Below are 18,003 nucleotides of genomic sequence, written 5' to 3' on the forward strand. Positions count from 1 at the left end.
GTCGCCCAGGCTGGAGTGCAGTGGTGTGATCAACTCCTGGGCTCAAGTGATCCTCCTGCCTCAGCCTCCTGAGTAGCCGGAACTACAGGCATCCCCACCATGCCTGGCTAATTAAAAAAATTTTTTTTTGTTAAGATGGAATCTCACTACATTTCCCAGACTGGTCTCAAACTCCTGGTCTCAAGTGATCCTGTCACCTCAGTCTCCCAAAGTGCTGGGATTACAGGTGTGAGCCACTAAGACTGGCCCTACTTAGGGTTTTTATGTAAGAAATTTGAAATCTCATATTTGTATTAGCTAATGTAACTTCTAGTTTTTACCTTAGATATGGTCTATTTTTTTATATAGAGGTAACCTGAGTAGCATTACGGTTTTTGTTTTCCTTAAATTATTTGTAATGGTCTGCTTAGAGTCTTTATTTCTAGTCATCGTATTTTGTTTTCCGTGGTACTTCTGATGTGTTTAGACTTTAATTCTTCAGAAGCGTATAATTTGAATTTTATACATTCATTAGCCCTTTGTTCTCAGGGACCTGTGTAGAACACATAGTTTATCCATCACTGAAATTTTTGGAAAGTAGTCATATTAAGCTTTTTTCCTATCTACTTGGCAAAATATATAAAGTTCAACAATTGCTGAGATTTACTTTATTTTTCTTGATATTGAAGTAAAAGAGATAGTGAACTCTGTTGATATCTCTGTTTCCAGAAAATAATTCCTCTGTCACCCAGGCTGGAGTGTAGTGGTTTGATCTCAGATCACTGCAGCCTCTGCCTCCAGATTCAAGTGATTCTCATGCCTCAGCCTCCCAAGTAGCTGGGATTACAGGCGGGTGCCACCACACTAGTTAATTTTTTTTTTCTTTTTCTGAGACGGAGTTTCGCTCTTGTTGCCCAGGCTGGAGTGCAATGGCGCAGTCTCTGCTCACCACAACCTCTACCTCCCGGGTTCAAGCAATTCTCTTGCCTCAGCCTCCAGAGTAGCTGGTATTACAGGCATGCACCACCATGCCTGGCTAATTTTTTGTATTTTTAGTAGAGATGGGGTTTCTCCATGTTGGTCAGGTTGGTCTCTTGAACTCCCGATCTCAGGTGATTTGCCCACCTCGGCCTCCCAGAGTGCTGGGATTTCAATAGGCATGAGCCACCTAGCCCGGCCCCTAATTTTTATATTTTTAATAGAGACAGGATTTCATTTCACCATGTTGGCCAGTCTGGTCTCAAACTCCTGGCCTCAAGTGATTTGCCCACCTTGGCCTCCCAAAGTGCTGGGATTATAGGCGTGAGCCACCATGCCTATGTCGAAAATAATTTCTATTATAACTTTGAAACTAGGAGAAGTTGGAAGTAGATATATCGTGTTTCTTTTCCATCCAAGGTTTATTTGTACCTTTTTTGTTTTCAGTAATATTTTTAAGAAACCAGGATAGAAAACCAACATCAAGTTCTCTAAAATGTACCAGGAGCAGTGATGCTTGTGTGTATTTCCAGCTACTGAGGAGGCTGAGCTGGGAGGATTGCTTGAGCCCAGGAGTTTGAATAGAGCCTGGGCAACATAGTGGGACCCTCTCTCTAAACAAGCAAAAAAATTTTTTAATTATTAAAATGTGATTTTTTCTTATTTTCTTACTATTAATTATTTTTTAGACAGAGTCTTGCTCTGTCACCCATGCTGGAGTGCAGTGAGCAGTCTTGCTTCATTGCAGCCTCCTGGGCTCAAGCTATCCTCTCACCTCAGCCTCCCAAAGGGCTAGGATTACAGGCATGAGCCACTGCATCCGGCCTCTTTTGTTTTTAAATGAAAGCTTTTGTTTGGCAATTACTACTTGAAACTGCTTCTTAGAATAAATACACAAAGATTATTTGGGTACTATTTTCATGGTGAGTATTGTTTGGCAAATATTTTTGTTACTGCATTTAGACATTGGACTATTTTTTGCTGTATTAAAGTGTTTTTATCCTGCATGCAACTTCCAAAGAAACTGATCAAATGTGTTTTACACACACACCCCCAATAAGAATGTTTTTAAGTAGAAAAAAAGTGTTGCCGGCCGGGCACAATGGCTCACGCCTGTAATCCCAGCACTTTGGGAGGCCGAGGCAGGTAGATCACCTGAGGTAGGGAGTTTGAGGCCAGCCTGGCCAACATAGTGAAGCCCCATCTCTGCTGAAAATAACAAAATTAGCTGGGAATGGTGTTTCGTCCCATAATCCCAGCTACTCTGGAGATTGAATCATGAGAAGTGCTTGAACCTGGGAGGTGCAGGCTGCAGTGAGCCGAGATGGTGCCACTGCACTCCAGCCTGGGCAACCGAGTGAGACTGACTCAAGAAAAAAAAAAAAAATTACTTGGGCTTGGTGGCGTGTGCCTGTAGTCCCAGCTACTCGGGAGGCTGAGGCAGGGAGAACTGCTTTAACCCAGGAGGCGGAGGTTGCAGTGAGTCAAGAATGTTCCGTTGCACTCTAGCCTTGGCCTCAGAGCAAGACTCATCTCTCAAAAAAAAAAAAAGTAAAGAAAGAAAAAATGTGTTGCCCAGTGCCTTAGAACAAAAATTTTATTTTGTATGTTCATGGATTCATCTATTATAATAGTTCTGGATGTTGTTGAAGCTATTTGATGAATTAGTGATTAAATATTCAGTTTTGAACTGTTAATACCTTTGGGACTTTAAAAACAAGTTATGGAGGACTGCTCTAGAACCTTAATTTGTAAAGCCTTTGTTAGTTAATATACATAGAGAATATAGACTATGGTATTCAAAATTAACACCCCTAAATTTTTTGTAAGCCAAGATACTCTTCTAGATAGTAAATAATATCTTGATTTTTGTTATCCCATTTAAACTGTAGAGAAATTCTGGGGAAAGCGTCTAAAAATAGCTCTATCTCTACGTTTTATAATGTTTAATGTTTTTTGAAATCCATTTTTTATCCTTTTGGCCATAAGTCTTGGTCAGATCAAGAACTTTTTAGTTTAGTGTCTCTATGCATTCATAATGAAACATGTATAATAGTAACTAATTTAATTCAAATGTTATCTTAATAATTTTTCTAGTAGATTTTAGGAGAAGAAAAAAATTGAAGATGCTTATTTTGAATGTGGTTGTCTCCTGCAACTTTTTTTTTTTTTTTGGAGATGGAGCTTCGCTCTTGTTGCCCAGGCTGGCGTGCAATGGCGTGATCTCGGCTCACTGCAACCTCTGCCCACCACCCCCAGTTCAAGCAGTTCTCCTGCCTCAGCCTCCCAAGTAGCTGACATTACAGGCGTGCACCACCATGCCTGGCTGATTTTGTATTTTTAGTAGAGACGGGGTTTCTCCGTGTTGGTCAGGCTGGTCTCAAACTCCCAGACTCAGGTGATCCACCTGCCTCGGCCTCCCTAAGTGCTGGGATTACAGGTGTGAGCCACCACACCTGGCCCTCCTGCAACTGTTTTCATTTATGCTTTGTGCCAAGAAGCTTTAACTGTATTTGTCAAAATTACTTTTGACTAGCAGCATATTATCATAAATGTTAAATCTTCAAGCCGGCCCAGTTGCATGTGCCTGTAGTCTGAGCTACTTAGGAGGCTAAAATGGGAGGATCACTTGAGTCCAGAAGTTTGAGACCAGCCTGGGCAACATAACCAGACGCTTGTCTGAAAAACAAACAAAAATATTAAATCTTCAAATTAGAAATATTCAGTAAATATGGCCAGGTTTGGTGGCTCACGCCTGTAATCCCAGCACTTTGGGAGGCCAAGGCGGGTGGGGTCAGGAGTTCAAGACCAGCATAGCCAACATGGTGAAACCCCATCTCTACTAAAAATTAAAAAAATCAGCTGGGTGTCATGGTGCACATCTGTAGTCCCAGCTACTCGGGAGGCTGAGGTGGGAGGATCACTTTAACCCGGGAGGCAGAGGTTGCAGTGTGCCAAGATCCCCCTACTGCACTCCAGCCTGGGTGAAAGAGCGAGTCTCTGTCTCAAAAAGAAAAAAGGAATTAGGAAATATTCCTAATTATATATATAAAATATACATATAATATATATAACATATAATATAATAATATTTATATATAATATATATATATATATATAAAAAATAGAAATGTATAGATGTTTTTTAGAGACAGGATCTGACTCTTTCGCCCAGACTAGAGGGCAGTGACAGGATCATAGCTCACTGCAGCCTTGAACTCCTTGGCTCAAGAGATCCTTCTACCTTAGCCTCTGAGGTAGCTAGGACTACAGGCACATGACACCCACCACACCCAGCTAATTTTTTGACATTTTGTAGAGACGAGGTCTCTGTGTTGGGCAGGCTGGTCTTGAACTCTTGGCCTTAAGTGATATTCTTGCCTTGGCCTCCCAAAGTGTTGGGATTACAGGCATGAGCCACTATGTCTGGCCAGTGAAAAATTTTTATACTTACAACCTGGGCATGGTGGCTCACGCCTGTAATCCCAGGTACTCAGGAGGCTGCCGTGCTGATGTGTGAGGATCACTTGATCCCAGGAGCTTGTGATTGCAGTGAGCTGTGATTGTGCCACTGCACTGTACCTTGGGCAACAGAGCAAAACCTATATCAAATGGAAAAAAAAATTACAGCGTATAGGACAGTAATTATATTTGTTTTGTGAATGGTTTATTTACACTATATATAAAGGCTTTTAAAGAGTTTGCTGTAAGTTTGGAACTGATTTGAGGAAAAAAGAATGAGTGAACTTTTGGGAAGTCTTACTATGGGAAATCTCTGTTTGAAGTTCCCTGACTTATTAGCAAAATGAATACTGTGTTCATATATTTTTAAAATATATTTTAAAATACTGATTTTCTATTTAGATAAGCCATCACAAAACTCAGAAAATGAACAAAATTCTGTTACCCTGGAAGTCCTGCTTGTGAAAGTTTGCCACAAAAAAAGAAAGGTAATGTCAATAAAATGATATTGGTAGAGTAAATGGAATAATTTGCTTAATTGGACATCTTTATGCATATATATTGTATTTTAAAGCTGAGTTTTAAATTTTGAAAGCTTAAGAAATATATTGATGGCCTAATTATAAAACTGATAACCTCTTTTGCCAGCTCGCATATCTGTGTAGTTTTTCTAGTCTTTTAATAAGTGTCTGTACAAAACTTTCTCTTATAGGAGTCTGGAAATGGCGAAGCTGTGTTTCAGCATCTGGCATAAATTCAGTTGCTTTTCTACCATTTCAATCTGTTAGCGTATTTCTTAGCTATTTGTACCCATTGACATTTTAGATAAGGGCTAAGAGAGAGTTTTTTCCACAAGATTATCGTTTGTAACACTGCTCTCAGGCAAAGAAATTTTGTTGTCAGCGTTATTAGCCATTCGCTTATTAATACATTGCTTCAAATTTTTATAAGGTGAAGTTATTTCACCGTAGACACAAGTGTTAAGATGTTTCCTGGTCAACCGATCAAAGCCAACAGATGTACCTTTAGTTGCTTTAAGTCCCCAAGTGTTTCAAGAGGAGTAGGAACTGGTCTGGGTCCAGGGTCCCAGTGCTGATATTCTTCGAAGACCATAGGCCATAAGGGCCTCAATCATTGGGAGGGAGTAGACTAAGGCGCCTCGGAGGCAGCAGTGGAACTTTATTTTTAAAAGTTTCTGTAAAGGCCGGTTGCCGTAGCTCACACCTATAATCCCAGCACTTTGGGAGGCAGAAGTGGGCAGATTGCTTGAATCCAGGAGTTAAGCATCCTGGGCAACATGGCGAAACCCTGTCTCTACCAAAAATACAAAAATGAGCTAGGCATGATGGCCTGTGCCTGTAGTCCCAGCTACTCGGGAGGATTGCTTGAACCCAGTAAGTCGAGGCTGCAGTGAGCCATGATTGCACCACTGAGCTCCAGCCTGTGCAATAGAGTGAAACTGTCTCAAGAAAAAAAAAAATGTATGTAAAGTTAGGAAATATCACTCCTTGCCAGGTGCGGTGGCTCATGCCTGTAATCCCAGCACTTTTGAGAGGCCAAGGTGGGCAGATCACGAGGTCAGGAGATTGAGTGGCTAACACGGTGAAATCCCGTCTCTCCTAAAAATACAAAAAATTAGCTGGGCATGGTGATGAGCACCCGTAGTGCCAGCTACTCAGGAGGCTGAGGCAGGAGAGTGGCATGAACCTGGGAGGCGGAGCTTGCAGCGAGCCGAGATCGCACAACTGCACTCTAGCCCTTTTTTTTTTTTTTTTGAGACAGAATCTCAAAAAAAAAAAAAAAGAAAAGAAATATCACTCCTTACTCCTACCTAACCTCCATACACATTACAACAAGTGACGATATGAAAATCCAAGATACATTACTTAGAATAAGATATGAATATAAATATAGTCATTCTTATGTTCAAAAAAAAGTATCAGGGTAATCATTTTCCTGGAAGAATATACACAGCCAACTGCTAGTATTAGTCATCTCTGGAGCGTAAGACCTGGGGGTGGGTGAGAATTCATAGTTTTCACTTTATAGTCTTATAAAATAGAAATTTTTTTAGACTGCATGTATTCTATTTATTTTAAAAGAAGTAGGTGCTGTAAGATACTGTCATAAAGGTCTTCTGATCCTTCCAGTTTTTCTAGTATGCATTTTCAGTGTAACTAATAATACAATAACAGAATATTACTCAGAATACGATCATTGGTAAATAAAACCAGTTTTGTTTTTGTTTTTTTAAGGATGATGATCCTTTCTGTTAAACAACATATTTTAACTATATGGATTTACTGTTTCATAATGTAGTTGTTGACCATGGGATTATTAGTCATTTTTTTATTTCTAATGGTCCTATTAGTCATTGTCATGTTAAAATAGAACATTTAAGAGATTTGATAAAAGTACATGAGTTTAACATTTTTAGCATGGTTTTTTTGTTTGTTGCTAAAAAGCCTTACCAGAGAGATTTAGCATGCTTTTAGTTCTATATTTCTAATATACAACGGTTTCAGATCACTGTTAGCTAAATATTAGATATACTGTATCATAATTTCATTATGTTGGAGAAAACCTCAATTGCTTTAATATTTGGAATATAGGTATTTCAAATTTTTATTTTTGCTTCACAGTTTTCATAACTATGGTTAGAATTTTAACATTCCATTTGGTGATCATGGCCTATCTCCCATGTTTCCTATAGCTGTGATTAGAAGTTTTATTATAATTCTTACTGCTTATGTACAAATAAATATAAATTAATAATCTTTACCTTTGCAGGATGTAAGTTGTCCAATAAGGCAAGTTCCCACAGGTAAAAAGCAGGTGCCTTTGAATCCTGACCTCAATCAAACAAAACCTGGAAATTTCCCGTCCCTTGCAGTTTCCAGTAATGAATTTGAACCTAGTAACAGCCATATGGTGAAGTCTTACTCGTTGCTATTTAGAGTGACTCGTCCAGGAAGAAGAGAGTTTAATGGAATGATTAATGGAGAAACCAATGAAAATATTGGTAATTTTTTTTTTTTACTAGATTTTATCACTGGAGATTAAGATGGTCATTGAAAATGATTGTACCAGTGTTCCTTCATGATACTCATGGTGCTGAGTCTTAAAGCAAACAGTGAATTCACCTCCACCTCAACATTTTGTTGTGCAGATTTTCAAACATAAAGGACAATGAGAAGTATTTTATAGTGAACACCTATCTACCTACCTCTTAGATTCAACAATGAACATTTTATTATACTTGTTGCGTATTTATCCCCCCTACCCATCCCTCTTTTTTTCCAACAATTGTGAATTCATCTTTGAGGTATTCATTCAACAAACACATAGGTTCTGGGGATAATTTAATTTAATCGAAGATGATTAAAAGATTCAGTCCTATCCTCCAAAGTCTCACAACCTAGTGTAGGGAAATAGACATGAAATAAATCATTGCAGCAAAATGATGAGTGGCACAATATAGGTATATGTGAAGTTCAGCAGAGAAACACGTTGGAAGAAATAATCCTTGACTCTTGAAGTATTGTTTGAAGTTTTTGGAGAGTTACCATGAGTGAGAAGGAGTTGCCTAGCAAAGATAATTCTAAACAGAAACATTAGTATTTGCAAAGATGTGGGGTTAATGTTGTGAGTGTTAAAAAAGAACATACAGTAAAAATGCAAAATTGGAAGACGTGGTCTGTATATTATTGCAACTTTAGTGTATGTAATTCATACCTCATTTGGGATAAATGTAGCATGTTTTATGTTAAGGGACCATATATCATAACACATTTTTGTTCTGATGTTTGATTTATGAGAAATGTTTGTTAAATTTAGATGTCAGTGAAGAGCTTCCAGCCAGAAGAAAACGAAATCGTGAGGATGGGGAAAAGACATTTGTTGCACAAATGACAGTATTTGATAAAAACAGGTAATGTTGATGAACAAGTGAGGTTCCCACAATGTTCTGGAAATGTTTTCATTCTGAAGCAGAATATACTTATTTATATTGATTATTTCATTGCCTTTGTTTCTTCTTATGGATGAAAAAACAAATTTGCAAACACTGAATTTTTGTCTATTTCATAGAAAACAATAATTAAGGAACTATTTGGATCGATAGCTCAGTTAAGCTTACTTATTTGGCGAATATTTTCTGATTGTCTACTCTTTGCCAGACACTGTTCTAGACATTGAGAAGGCAACAAAATCCCTGCCTTCACCATGGAGCTTAACTTTTAGTGGAGGAAGCAGACCACCACCCAAAAAATCAACTAATGTCACTTAGTGATGAGTGTTGTGAAGAAAAATAGGGAATAAATGGTTACTGTTTTAGAGAGATAACCTCTGGGAGGAGGTAGTATTTGAGAAGAGACTTAAATGGAGTGGGCCCTACGTAAATCTTGGGGTTATGTGTTTATTAAAAATTAAGGAAGAGGAGCTGGTCATGGTGGTATGCACTTGTAGTTCCAGCTACATAGGAGGCTAAGGTGGGAGGATTGTTTGAGCCCAGGAGTTCAAGGCAGCAATGAACTATGATCATGTCACTGTACTCTGGCCTGAGTGACAAAGTGAGATCCCATCTTTTTTTTTTTTTTTTTTTAGGATGGTGTCTCACTCTGTCACCCAGGCAGGAGTGCAGTGGCGCAATCTCTGCTCACTGCAACCCCTCTGCCACCTGGGTTTGAGCAAGTCTCCTGCCTCAGCCTCTGGAGTACCTGGGACTACAGGTGCATGCCCCCACGCCCGGCTAATTTTTTGTATTTTCAGTAGAGAGGGGGTTTCACCATGTTAGCCAGAATGATGTCGGTCTCCTGACCTCGTGATCCGCCTGCCTTGGCCTCCCGAAGTGCTGGGATTACAGGCGTGAGCCACCACGCCTAGGCGAGACCCCATCTTTTTTAAAAAAAGAAAGAAGGCCGGGCACGGTGGCTCACGCCTGTAATCCCAGCTCTTTGGGAGGCCGAAGCGGGTGGATCACGAGGTCAGGAGTTTGAGACCAGCCTGGCCAAGATGGTGAAACCCCGTCTCTACCAAAAATACAAAAATTAGCCGGGCACGGTGGCGTGTGCCTGTAATCCCAGCTACTTAGGAGGCTGAGGCAGGAGAATCGCTTGAACCCGGGAGGCGGAGGTTGCAGTGAGCCGAGATCACACCACTCCACTCCAGCCTGGGTGACAGAGCGAGACTCTATCTCAATTAAAAAAAAAAAAAAAAATCATGTATAATCATTGTGTACCTCTGTGCATTTGGTACAGGATGGCAGGAAACACACAGGCTTATAATAATTTCTGCAGTTTCTGTTTGGAAACGAAATATTTTAGTGAAAATATCACCAGTGAAAGAAGCAAATCCAGCACTTTTTCTTTTTGGGATTGGAGAAGGAAACCTATGCCATCATTTCTTGTACCAGGCTGCTTGCTGGTAGTTAACAGTTTGTTATCAGGTATAGGACAAAGAACCAGGGAAAGTAACTAGGCCATTCCTCCTGTTGTTTATTATTTATTTGTTTATTTTTGAGACAGACTCTCGCTCTGTCACCCAGGCTGGAGTTCAGTGGCATGATCTCAGCTCACTGCAACCTCTGCCTCCTGGGTTCAAGCAATTCACCTGCCTCAGCCTCCTGAATAGCTGAGATTACAGGCACCCACCACCACGGCCAGCTAATTTTTGTATTTTTAGTAGAGATGAGGTTTCACCGTGTTGGCCTCAGATCATCCACCTGCCTCCCAAAGTGCTGGGATTACAGCTGAGCCACCTGCCTCCCAAAGTGCTGGGATTACAGCTGAGCCACCGTGCCCGGCCAGTGTCTTTGTAAAGTCAGAAATTTTATTGTGTATCAAAGATTTAAGTGGAAAACAATAGAACCATAAATATACTAGAAAATAGTGGTCATGTCTGTGGGGGAAACAATTAGAATGAGGCTCATTGGACTTCATCGATGCTGTTAATTGTTCTATTTTAGGCAGCATGGGGTATGTTCTATTTTCTTTTTTATTCACTGTACCTGACACATATGTTAACACATTTCTTGCAAGAAAAAGATAATGCTTTTATTTTAAAGAAAAAGTGCCAAGAAGAAACTGGGAGAATTTCCCCACGGCAGCTTATTTTGAAAATATTCCCCCGGGCGTGGTGGCTCACGCCTGTAATCCCAGCACTTTGGGAGGCTGAGGTGGGCAGATCACAAGGTCAAGAGATCGAGACTGTCCTGGTCAACATGGTGAAATCCCATCTCTACTAAAAATACAAAAATTAGCTCGGCGTGGTGGTGTGTGCCTGTAGTCCCAGCTACTCGGGAGGCTGAGGGAGGAGAATCGCTTGAACCCAGGAGGCGGAGGTTGCAGTGAGTCGAGGTCGCGCTGCTGCACTCCAGCCTGGCCACAGTGAGACTCTGTCTCAAAAAAAAAAAAAAAAAATTCAAACCCGTAGGAAAGTTGAAAGAATACTAAAGTCATTTAATATCCACATACCCTTCATCTAGATTGTATCTGTTGTTAACATTTTACCACATTTGATTTGTGAGTATATATTTTATTTTTGTGCTGAACAATTTGAAAGTTTGCTTTATTCCTCATTTATAAACTCTCTTGCATGTATCTGCTAGGAACGAAGACATTTTCTGGTATAACCACCGTAAACTTATGAGGAACATTTAAAATACAACACTATCTCCCCAGTTGACCTCAATAATGTCCTTTATAATTTGTTCTGTCCCCACCCCGATTCTATAGCTAGATGTCATAGTTCTTCAGTCTCCTTCAATTTGGAATAGTCCCCTAGCCTTTCCCCCTACCTTTTGTGACATTTTTCCCCCAGTATAGGCCTGTAGTTTTGCAGAATGTATCTCAATTTGGACTTCTGTGATGATTTCCTCATGATTAGCTTCAGGTTAAACATTTTTGGCAGGGATTCTAATGAGTGATGTGTTCTTTACATACTACATCACAGACAAAAGGTAGTATTAGGTTTGATCACTCGGTTAAGATGCTGTTCACAATATTTCTCCATTGTAACAGTACTTTTTTTCCCTTTTATATAAATCAGCATATAATTCTTATGCTAATACATGAAGCTGAGTAAATATCCATTTTCTTCCCATAGCCTTTCACCCAACAGTTTCAGCATCGATTGATTATTTTTGCTTGAATAAATTATTCCTTTGGCAGTTGGGAAATGGTAATTTTCTAACATTTCTTCCACATTTATTTGCATTTTTATATAAAGAAGAGCATGCCTTCTCTGCTCCCACTGCTTCACTTGACTAACCCTGAAATATATATATATATATATATAGAGAGAGAGAGAGAGAGAGAAAGAAAGAAAGAAACAGGCGGGCATGGTGGCTGATACCTGTAACCCTAACACTTTGGGAGTCCAAGGCGGGAAGATTATTTGAGCCCAGGAGTTTGAGACCAGCTTGGGCAACATAGCAAGACCTCATTCCTAAAAAGAAAAAAAAATTTTTTTTAAGTTTTATGTAAATTTAGAAAGAAGAGCAGTCCTTTCCCCAGCTTTGATATTTTAAAATCAGTATGGATTAACAAATTCTATTTTTATTCAATTAATCTATTGATACTGTTATTTTAATGCTCAAATTGTCTCATATTTGGTCAGGAGGAGCCCTTCTAAGTAGGCTTCTGTGTCCTGTTTTGTTGCTGCTATTTTTTCCTGATTTTCTAGAATAGTAAGATATACCAGAATCACCTCCTTTTTTTTTTTTTTTTTTTTTGAGACGGAGTTTCACTCTTGTTGCCCAGACTGGAGCGCAAAGGCATGATCTCAGCTCACTGCTACCTCTGCCTCCTGGGTTCAAGCGATTCTCCTGCCTTAGCCTCCCGAGTAGCTGGGATTACAGGCATGTGCCACCATGCCTGGCTAATTTTGTATTTCTAGTAGAGACAAGGTTTCTCCCTGTTGGTCAGACTGGTCTTGAACTCCTGACCTCAGGTGATCCTCCCACCTCAGCCTCCCAAAGTGTTGGGATTACAGGCATGAACCACTGCGCCTGGCCTACCTTCTCCTTTTCTTACCTCTGCTCTGAAGTTGTGATTTCTCCAAGGAGTCCTGATTCCTTATAGAAGAATGGTATTTTTAAGCCAAAATCTGTATGTTAGATGTGTAAAAATTGTTTTTAAAATCTCACAGAGGGCTGGGTGCAGTGGCTCACACTTGTAATCTTAGTACTTTGGAAGACCAAGGTGGGAGGATCTCTTGAGCCCAGGAGTCTGAGGCTGTAGTGAGCTATGATCGTGTCACTGCACTCTACCCTGGGTGACAGAGCGACTCAAAAAAAAAAAAAAATCCAGTTAATTCCTTGAAATAATAACCAATATTCAAAAGCCATGTGGGAAAACAGTGCAAAGTTGAACAAAATAAAAATCAAAAACTTCTTCAGAAAACAAAAAAGCCACTATAACCAAAGTCAAAAATGACAAGATGGCGAGAAATTATTTTCAACTTGTCTTATGGGTAGATATCTCATTCTTGAATGTAAAAAGGTCATATTAATTTTAAAAGACCACTGCCTCATAGAAGAATGGGCAAAGGAAACAATAAGAAGTTTACCGAAATAGATATGTATGGTTCTTAAACAATTAAAATGATAAAGCATCTGAATTAAAAGTACACTGAGATGGATTTTTTCACTTATCAGATTGACAGAGACCAAAAAACTTGATAAAGCACTTGATGAGGCTGTGGGGGAAAGGTCTCCACATACATTACAGATAGGAGAGTGCATTGGATTGTAGGTATCAAATGTACACCCACAAAATGGAATAGTATGTATCTATGTAAAAGCATAAGGAAGCTCCTTTTTGATTTAGAAATATATGAATGTATTACCTATTTGAATAAATAAGTTTTTAAAATAGTTGAATGCCTTTGCTGATGTACTACTGAAGTTGACTAAATTTAAGTAGTACAGCGTAGAGAAAAGACAAAAATTCTTAAATGTCAATCATTTGGTTTTAAGAGACTCTAGAGACAGACACCTGGATTCATTTGCTAGATCTGGCTATTTACGGTTTGATTTTAAGGCAAGTTATGTTAACCTTTTCTTGCCTCAGTTTTCTCTTCTGGGCAATGGAGTAATAGTACATAGTTCATAGCATTGTTGGGAAGATTAAATGAACCATGTAAAATCTTTATAATAGTGCCTGGCACATAGTGAACACTCAGTAAATCTCAGCTGTTTTTACCTAATAGAATTTCTCTAAGAGTGATGAAGAGAAGCCAGTTTCTTGATCTATACAGTTAATTACTGAGCATGGTTGAAGAATGGTGTTTAGAGTAGTAGTGGTTACTAGTGTTTAAAGTATGGAAAAAATAAATTATACATAGACACATATGTACACACACCTTAAAACTATATTGTGTGAATATATTTGAATTATTTGATTCCATTAGTATTCCATGAAATATTTATTGAGCACCTATATGTGCCAGGTGCCCCCAGAATTCTGTAGTTACCAGATTTGTCATTATAATAATCAGTTTACTGGTCAAGTATAAAAGTAAAGGATTCTAGTTCAAACAATTACAGTAGTTAAAAGTAATAATTCTTAGTGTTTCCCTAAGACAAGCATTGTAACATTGTTATCCTATTTTTAAAAATATAAAGCCTGGGCTGGGTGTGGTGGTTCATGCCTGTAATCCCAGCACTTTGGGAGGCCGAGGTGGGTGGATCACGAGGGCAGGAGTTTAAGACCAGCCTGGCCAAGATGCTGAAACCCGTTTCTACTAAAAATACAAAAATTAGCCAGGCGTGGTGGCACAAGCCTGTAATCCCAGCTACTTGGGAGGCTGAGGCAGGAGAATCGCTTGAACCTGGGCAGCAGAGATTGCGGTGAGCGGAGATTGCACCACTACACTCCAGCCTGGGCAACAGAGCAAGACTCCATCTCAAATAAATAAATAAAGCCTGTACATACACTTTATATTTAATGTTGACAGCGTACCAGGTTTTGAGACCTCAGGCATATTATACTTTACATGTTTAGAGTTATATCTGAGTAGCTACAGTAATGAATTCCTAGTAATAGAGTTTTTAGTGTACATCATTAAAATTGCTTTCATCAGGACTGGAGTGTAGCTGTATTTTTAAAATCTTGTCGGGTATGTAAGCTAGTTTATAAATTTAATAAATGCTTTTAGTATAAATCTAAAGATGTAGAATTTGTGTACTTATAGTAATAACACAGGTTACTTTAAAGTATATGTGTTTGTCTAACAGGCGCTTACAGCTTTTAGATGGGGAATATGAAGTAGCCATGCAGGAAATGGAAGAATGTCCAATAAGCAAGAAAAGAGCAACATGGGAGACTATTCTTGATGGGAAGGTATGGACTACTTAGAAGGTTGAGCACGTTATAGTTATGAACTCCCATTTTTGATTGATGTTTTCTTCCCCAAATGCTAATTCATGTTGGAAATAGAGTCCTTTGTTTTTTATACTTTAAAAAACACAAGTAAATGATCTAGTCAGAGCATTTAACGGAAGATATCTTTTTTTTTTTTTTTTTTTTTTTTGAGGGAGAGTCTTGCTCTGTTGCCCAGGCTGGAGTGCAGCGGCATGGTCTCAGCTCACTGCAACCTCCACCTCCCGGGTTCAAGCGATTCTCCTGTCTCAGCCTCCCGAGTAGCTGTGATTACAGGTGCGTGCCATCACGCCTGGCTAATTTTTTTTATTTTTAGTAGAGACGGGGTTTGACCATGTTGGCCAGGCTAGTCTGGAACTCCTGACCTTATGATCCGCCTGCCTCGGCCTCCCAAAGCGCTGGGATTACAGGCATGAGCCACTGCACCCGGCCACACGGAAGGCATCTTTCTTTAAGAGCCAGACTGCCTGATTCAAATCTCTGCTCCTAGCTATGTGGCGTTTGGCAAGTTACTTACCCGTGTCTCAGTTTCTTCACCTGTAACATGAGACATAGAATTGATGGATTAGATGAAATAATAAAATATTTAGTACAGTGCCTGGCATACAATAAGTGCTCAATAAATGTTAACGGCTATTTTAAATTCTATTCATTGTAATGGCAGGTAATAAGGGCTGACTAGTAATACATTTATCAAGAAATCTGCAGAATTGAGATTAAGCGTACTTAAAATAACTCTTTTAAGAGATAAAGAGGAATCCATACATTTCTTAAATAGGTAGATTCAAAACTATAATGATGTCCTTTATTTCTGAATATGTTAGGTCAGTGTACCATCCAATGCAAAATCTCATAAGGATTTTTTTAAGTCTTAAAATTAGTACCAAGTTAATCTAGAAGGATAAGTGTTTAGTAATACTAAGGGAAATTTTAGAAAAATATTTTGAGAACTTTTACTTACCAGTTTTGGTATGATATACAATATACAGTAGTACATACCATAAAGTTAAGAGAAGTTAAACCCTATGGTATAAGCATAGGAATAGACAAGCATATCATTCAGGCATAGTCCTGAAATAGTTTGATGTATATTTGAAATTTAGTTTATGGTAAAGGTGGTGGTATATCTATATGAGAAAGAGAAACTGTTCATTAATTGTGACAACTCTTCTCCAGTCATCTGGAAATAATCTTAGACCTAATACATTCTGGAAGGCTCATAAACATGTAAAAATGAACATTCATAAGCATGGAAAAAAAATAGTGAATGTTAATATATTGCAGTGAGGAAGACCCTTCTAAGGATGATTTAAAAGTAAGAAAGCATAAAGTAAAAATTGTCAGGTTAAAATTAATCATTTTTGTACTGCAAAATATCTAAAGTTGCAAACAGAAATTATGGAATGGGGGAAATATCTGTAACACAAAATGCTAATATGAATACATAATATTGTGAATTATAAAACAAGAAAAAGATACGCAGTCTAATAAGAAATATGTGTCAAGGACTATCGCGCAGTTCTTAAACAAATATAGATGGCCAGCAAACTTTTAAAGCAGTACTCAACCTTATTAGTGTTCAAAGGCATGCAAACGCAGAGATACTACTTTTGACAGTTTGACAAAGATTAAAAGTTTGACAGTTTCTAGTGTTTTAGGGATGTGAGGACACATATACTCTCAAATAATATTTTGATGTAGCAATAAGTTGGGGCCGGGCTCAGTGGCTCATGCCTGTAATCCCAGTACTTTGGGAGGCCGAGGCAGGTGCATCACCTGAGGTTATGAGTTTGACACCAGCCTGGCCAACATGGTCAAACCCTGTTGACCAAAAACACAAAAATTAGCCGGGCGTGGTGGCAGATGCTTGTAGTCCCAGCTACTTGGGAGGCTTAGGGGTATTACTTGAACCTGGGAGGCAGAGGTTTCAGTGAGCTGAGATTTTGCCACTTCACCTTATCTGGGGAGACAGAGCAAGACTCTGTCTCAAAAAAAAAAAAAAAGGTTGATACAGTCTTACTATAGGGCAGACTGGCAATATATATAAAGTTAAAATTGTATGTATAGTCTTTAACAATTCAAATTTTATGTTTTTGTCACAATGCAGCAACTTGTTAACAAAAGATGTAGGTAACAGGTTTTCTCAGCATTTTTTAAATAATGAAACGTTAGAAACACATTAAATCTAAAAAGCCATTAAAAAGGATGATAGTTGGACAAGATTTCCATATTAAATTTTTACATAAGTGTATATATATATATTTTTTCCCTCTTTCTAAAATTTATAACAGTGGTTAACTCCAGGTGATGAGATTTCAAATAATTTTTATCTATAGTGTTTGGGTTTTCTGCATGGATTTATCTTTATGATCTTTTTCATTTTAAATTTCTTGTTTTAAAGTATGTTTTTATTCATGAGACTATAAGGATTATATATATGAAGGGTTTTGTTGTTGTTGGTTTTGTTTGTTGTTTTTTGTTTTTTTTGTTTGTTTGTTTTTGAGATGGAGTTTCACTCTGTCACCCAGGCTGGAGTACAGTGGCACGATCTTGGCTCACTGCAACCTCCGCCTCCCGGGTTCAAGCGATTCTCCATCCTCAGCCTCCTGAGTAGCTGGGATTACAGGCACGCACCACCATGCCTAGCCAATTTTCGTATTTTTAGTAGAGATGGGGTTTCACCATGTTGGCCAGGCTGGTCTTGAACTCCTGACCTTGTGATCTGCGCACCTCGGCCTCCTAAAGTGCTAGGATTACAGGCGTGAGCCACTGTGTCTGGCTTTTTTTTTTTTTTTTGAGATGGAGTCTCGCTCTGTCGCCCAGGCTGGAGTACAGTGGCATGATCTCAGCTCACTGCAAGCTCCGCCTCCCGGGTTCAAGCCATTCTCCTGCCTCAGCCTCCCGAGTAGTTGGGACTACAGGTGCCTGCTACCACACCCAGCTAATTTTTTGTATTTTTAGTAGAGACGGGGTTTCACCGTGTTAGCTAGGATGGTCTCGATCTCCTGACCTCGTGATTCCCCCACCTCAGCCTCCCAAAGTGCTGGGATTACAGGCATGAGCCACCATGCCCGGCCTGGCCTTTTTTTTGTTTGTTTATTTTGAGATGGAGTCTCGCTGTGTCACTCAGAGGTGGAGTGCAATGGCGCAGTCTCGGTTCACTGCAACCTCTGCCTCCTGGGTTCAAGCAGTTCTCTTGCCT

General features: G+C 39.2%; 1 protein-coding gene across 2 annotated transcripts in view; it reads left to right on the forward strand.

Moving 5' to 3' along the window:
• The window catches only part of SUZ12 (SUZ12 polycomb repressive complex 2 subunit), a 62,606-nt gene that overhangs the window by 29,088 nt on the left and 15,515 nt on the right, over nt 1–18,003 (forward strand). For both annotated transcript variants that reach the window (XM_032163056.2, XM_032163057.2), the window contains 4 exons: nt 4,822–4,907; nt 7,210–7,441; nt 8,257–8,350; nt 14,657–14,762. In XM_032163056.2, coding sequence (XP_032018947.1) covers nt 4,822–4,907; nt 7,210–7,441; nt 8,257–8,350; nt 14,657–14,762 — 518 coding nt within the window. The remainder of the gene's footprint in view (nt 1–4,821; nt 4,908–7,209; nt 7,442–8,256; nt 8,351–14,656; nt 14,763–18,003) is intronic.

The sequence above is a fragment of the Hylobates moloch genome, unplaced genomic scaffold (genome assembly GCF_009828535.3).
Source record: "Hylobates moloch isolate HMO894 unplaced genomic scaffold, HMol_V3 SCAFFOLD_10, whole genome shotgun sequence".
NCBI classification, from domain to species: domain Eukaryota; kingdom Metazoa; phylum Chordata; class Mammalia; order Primates; family Hylobatidae; genus Hylobates; species Hylobates moloch.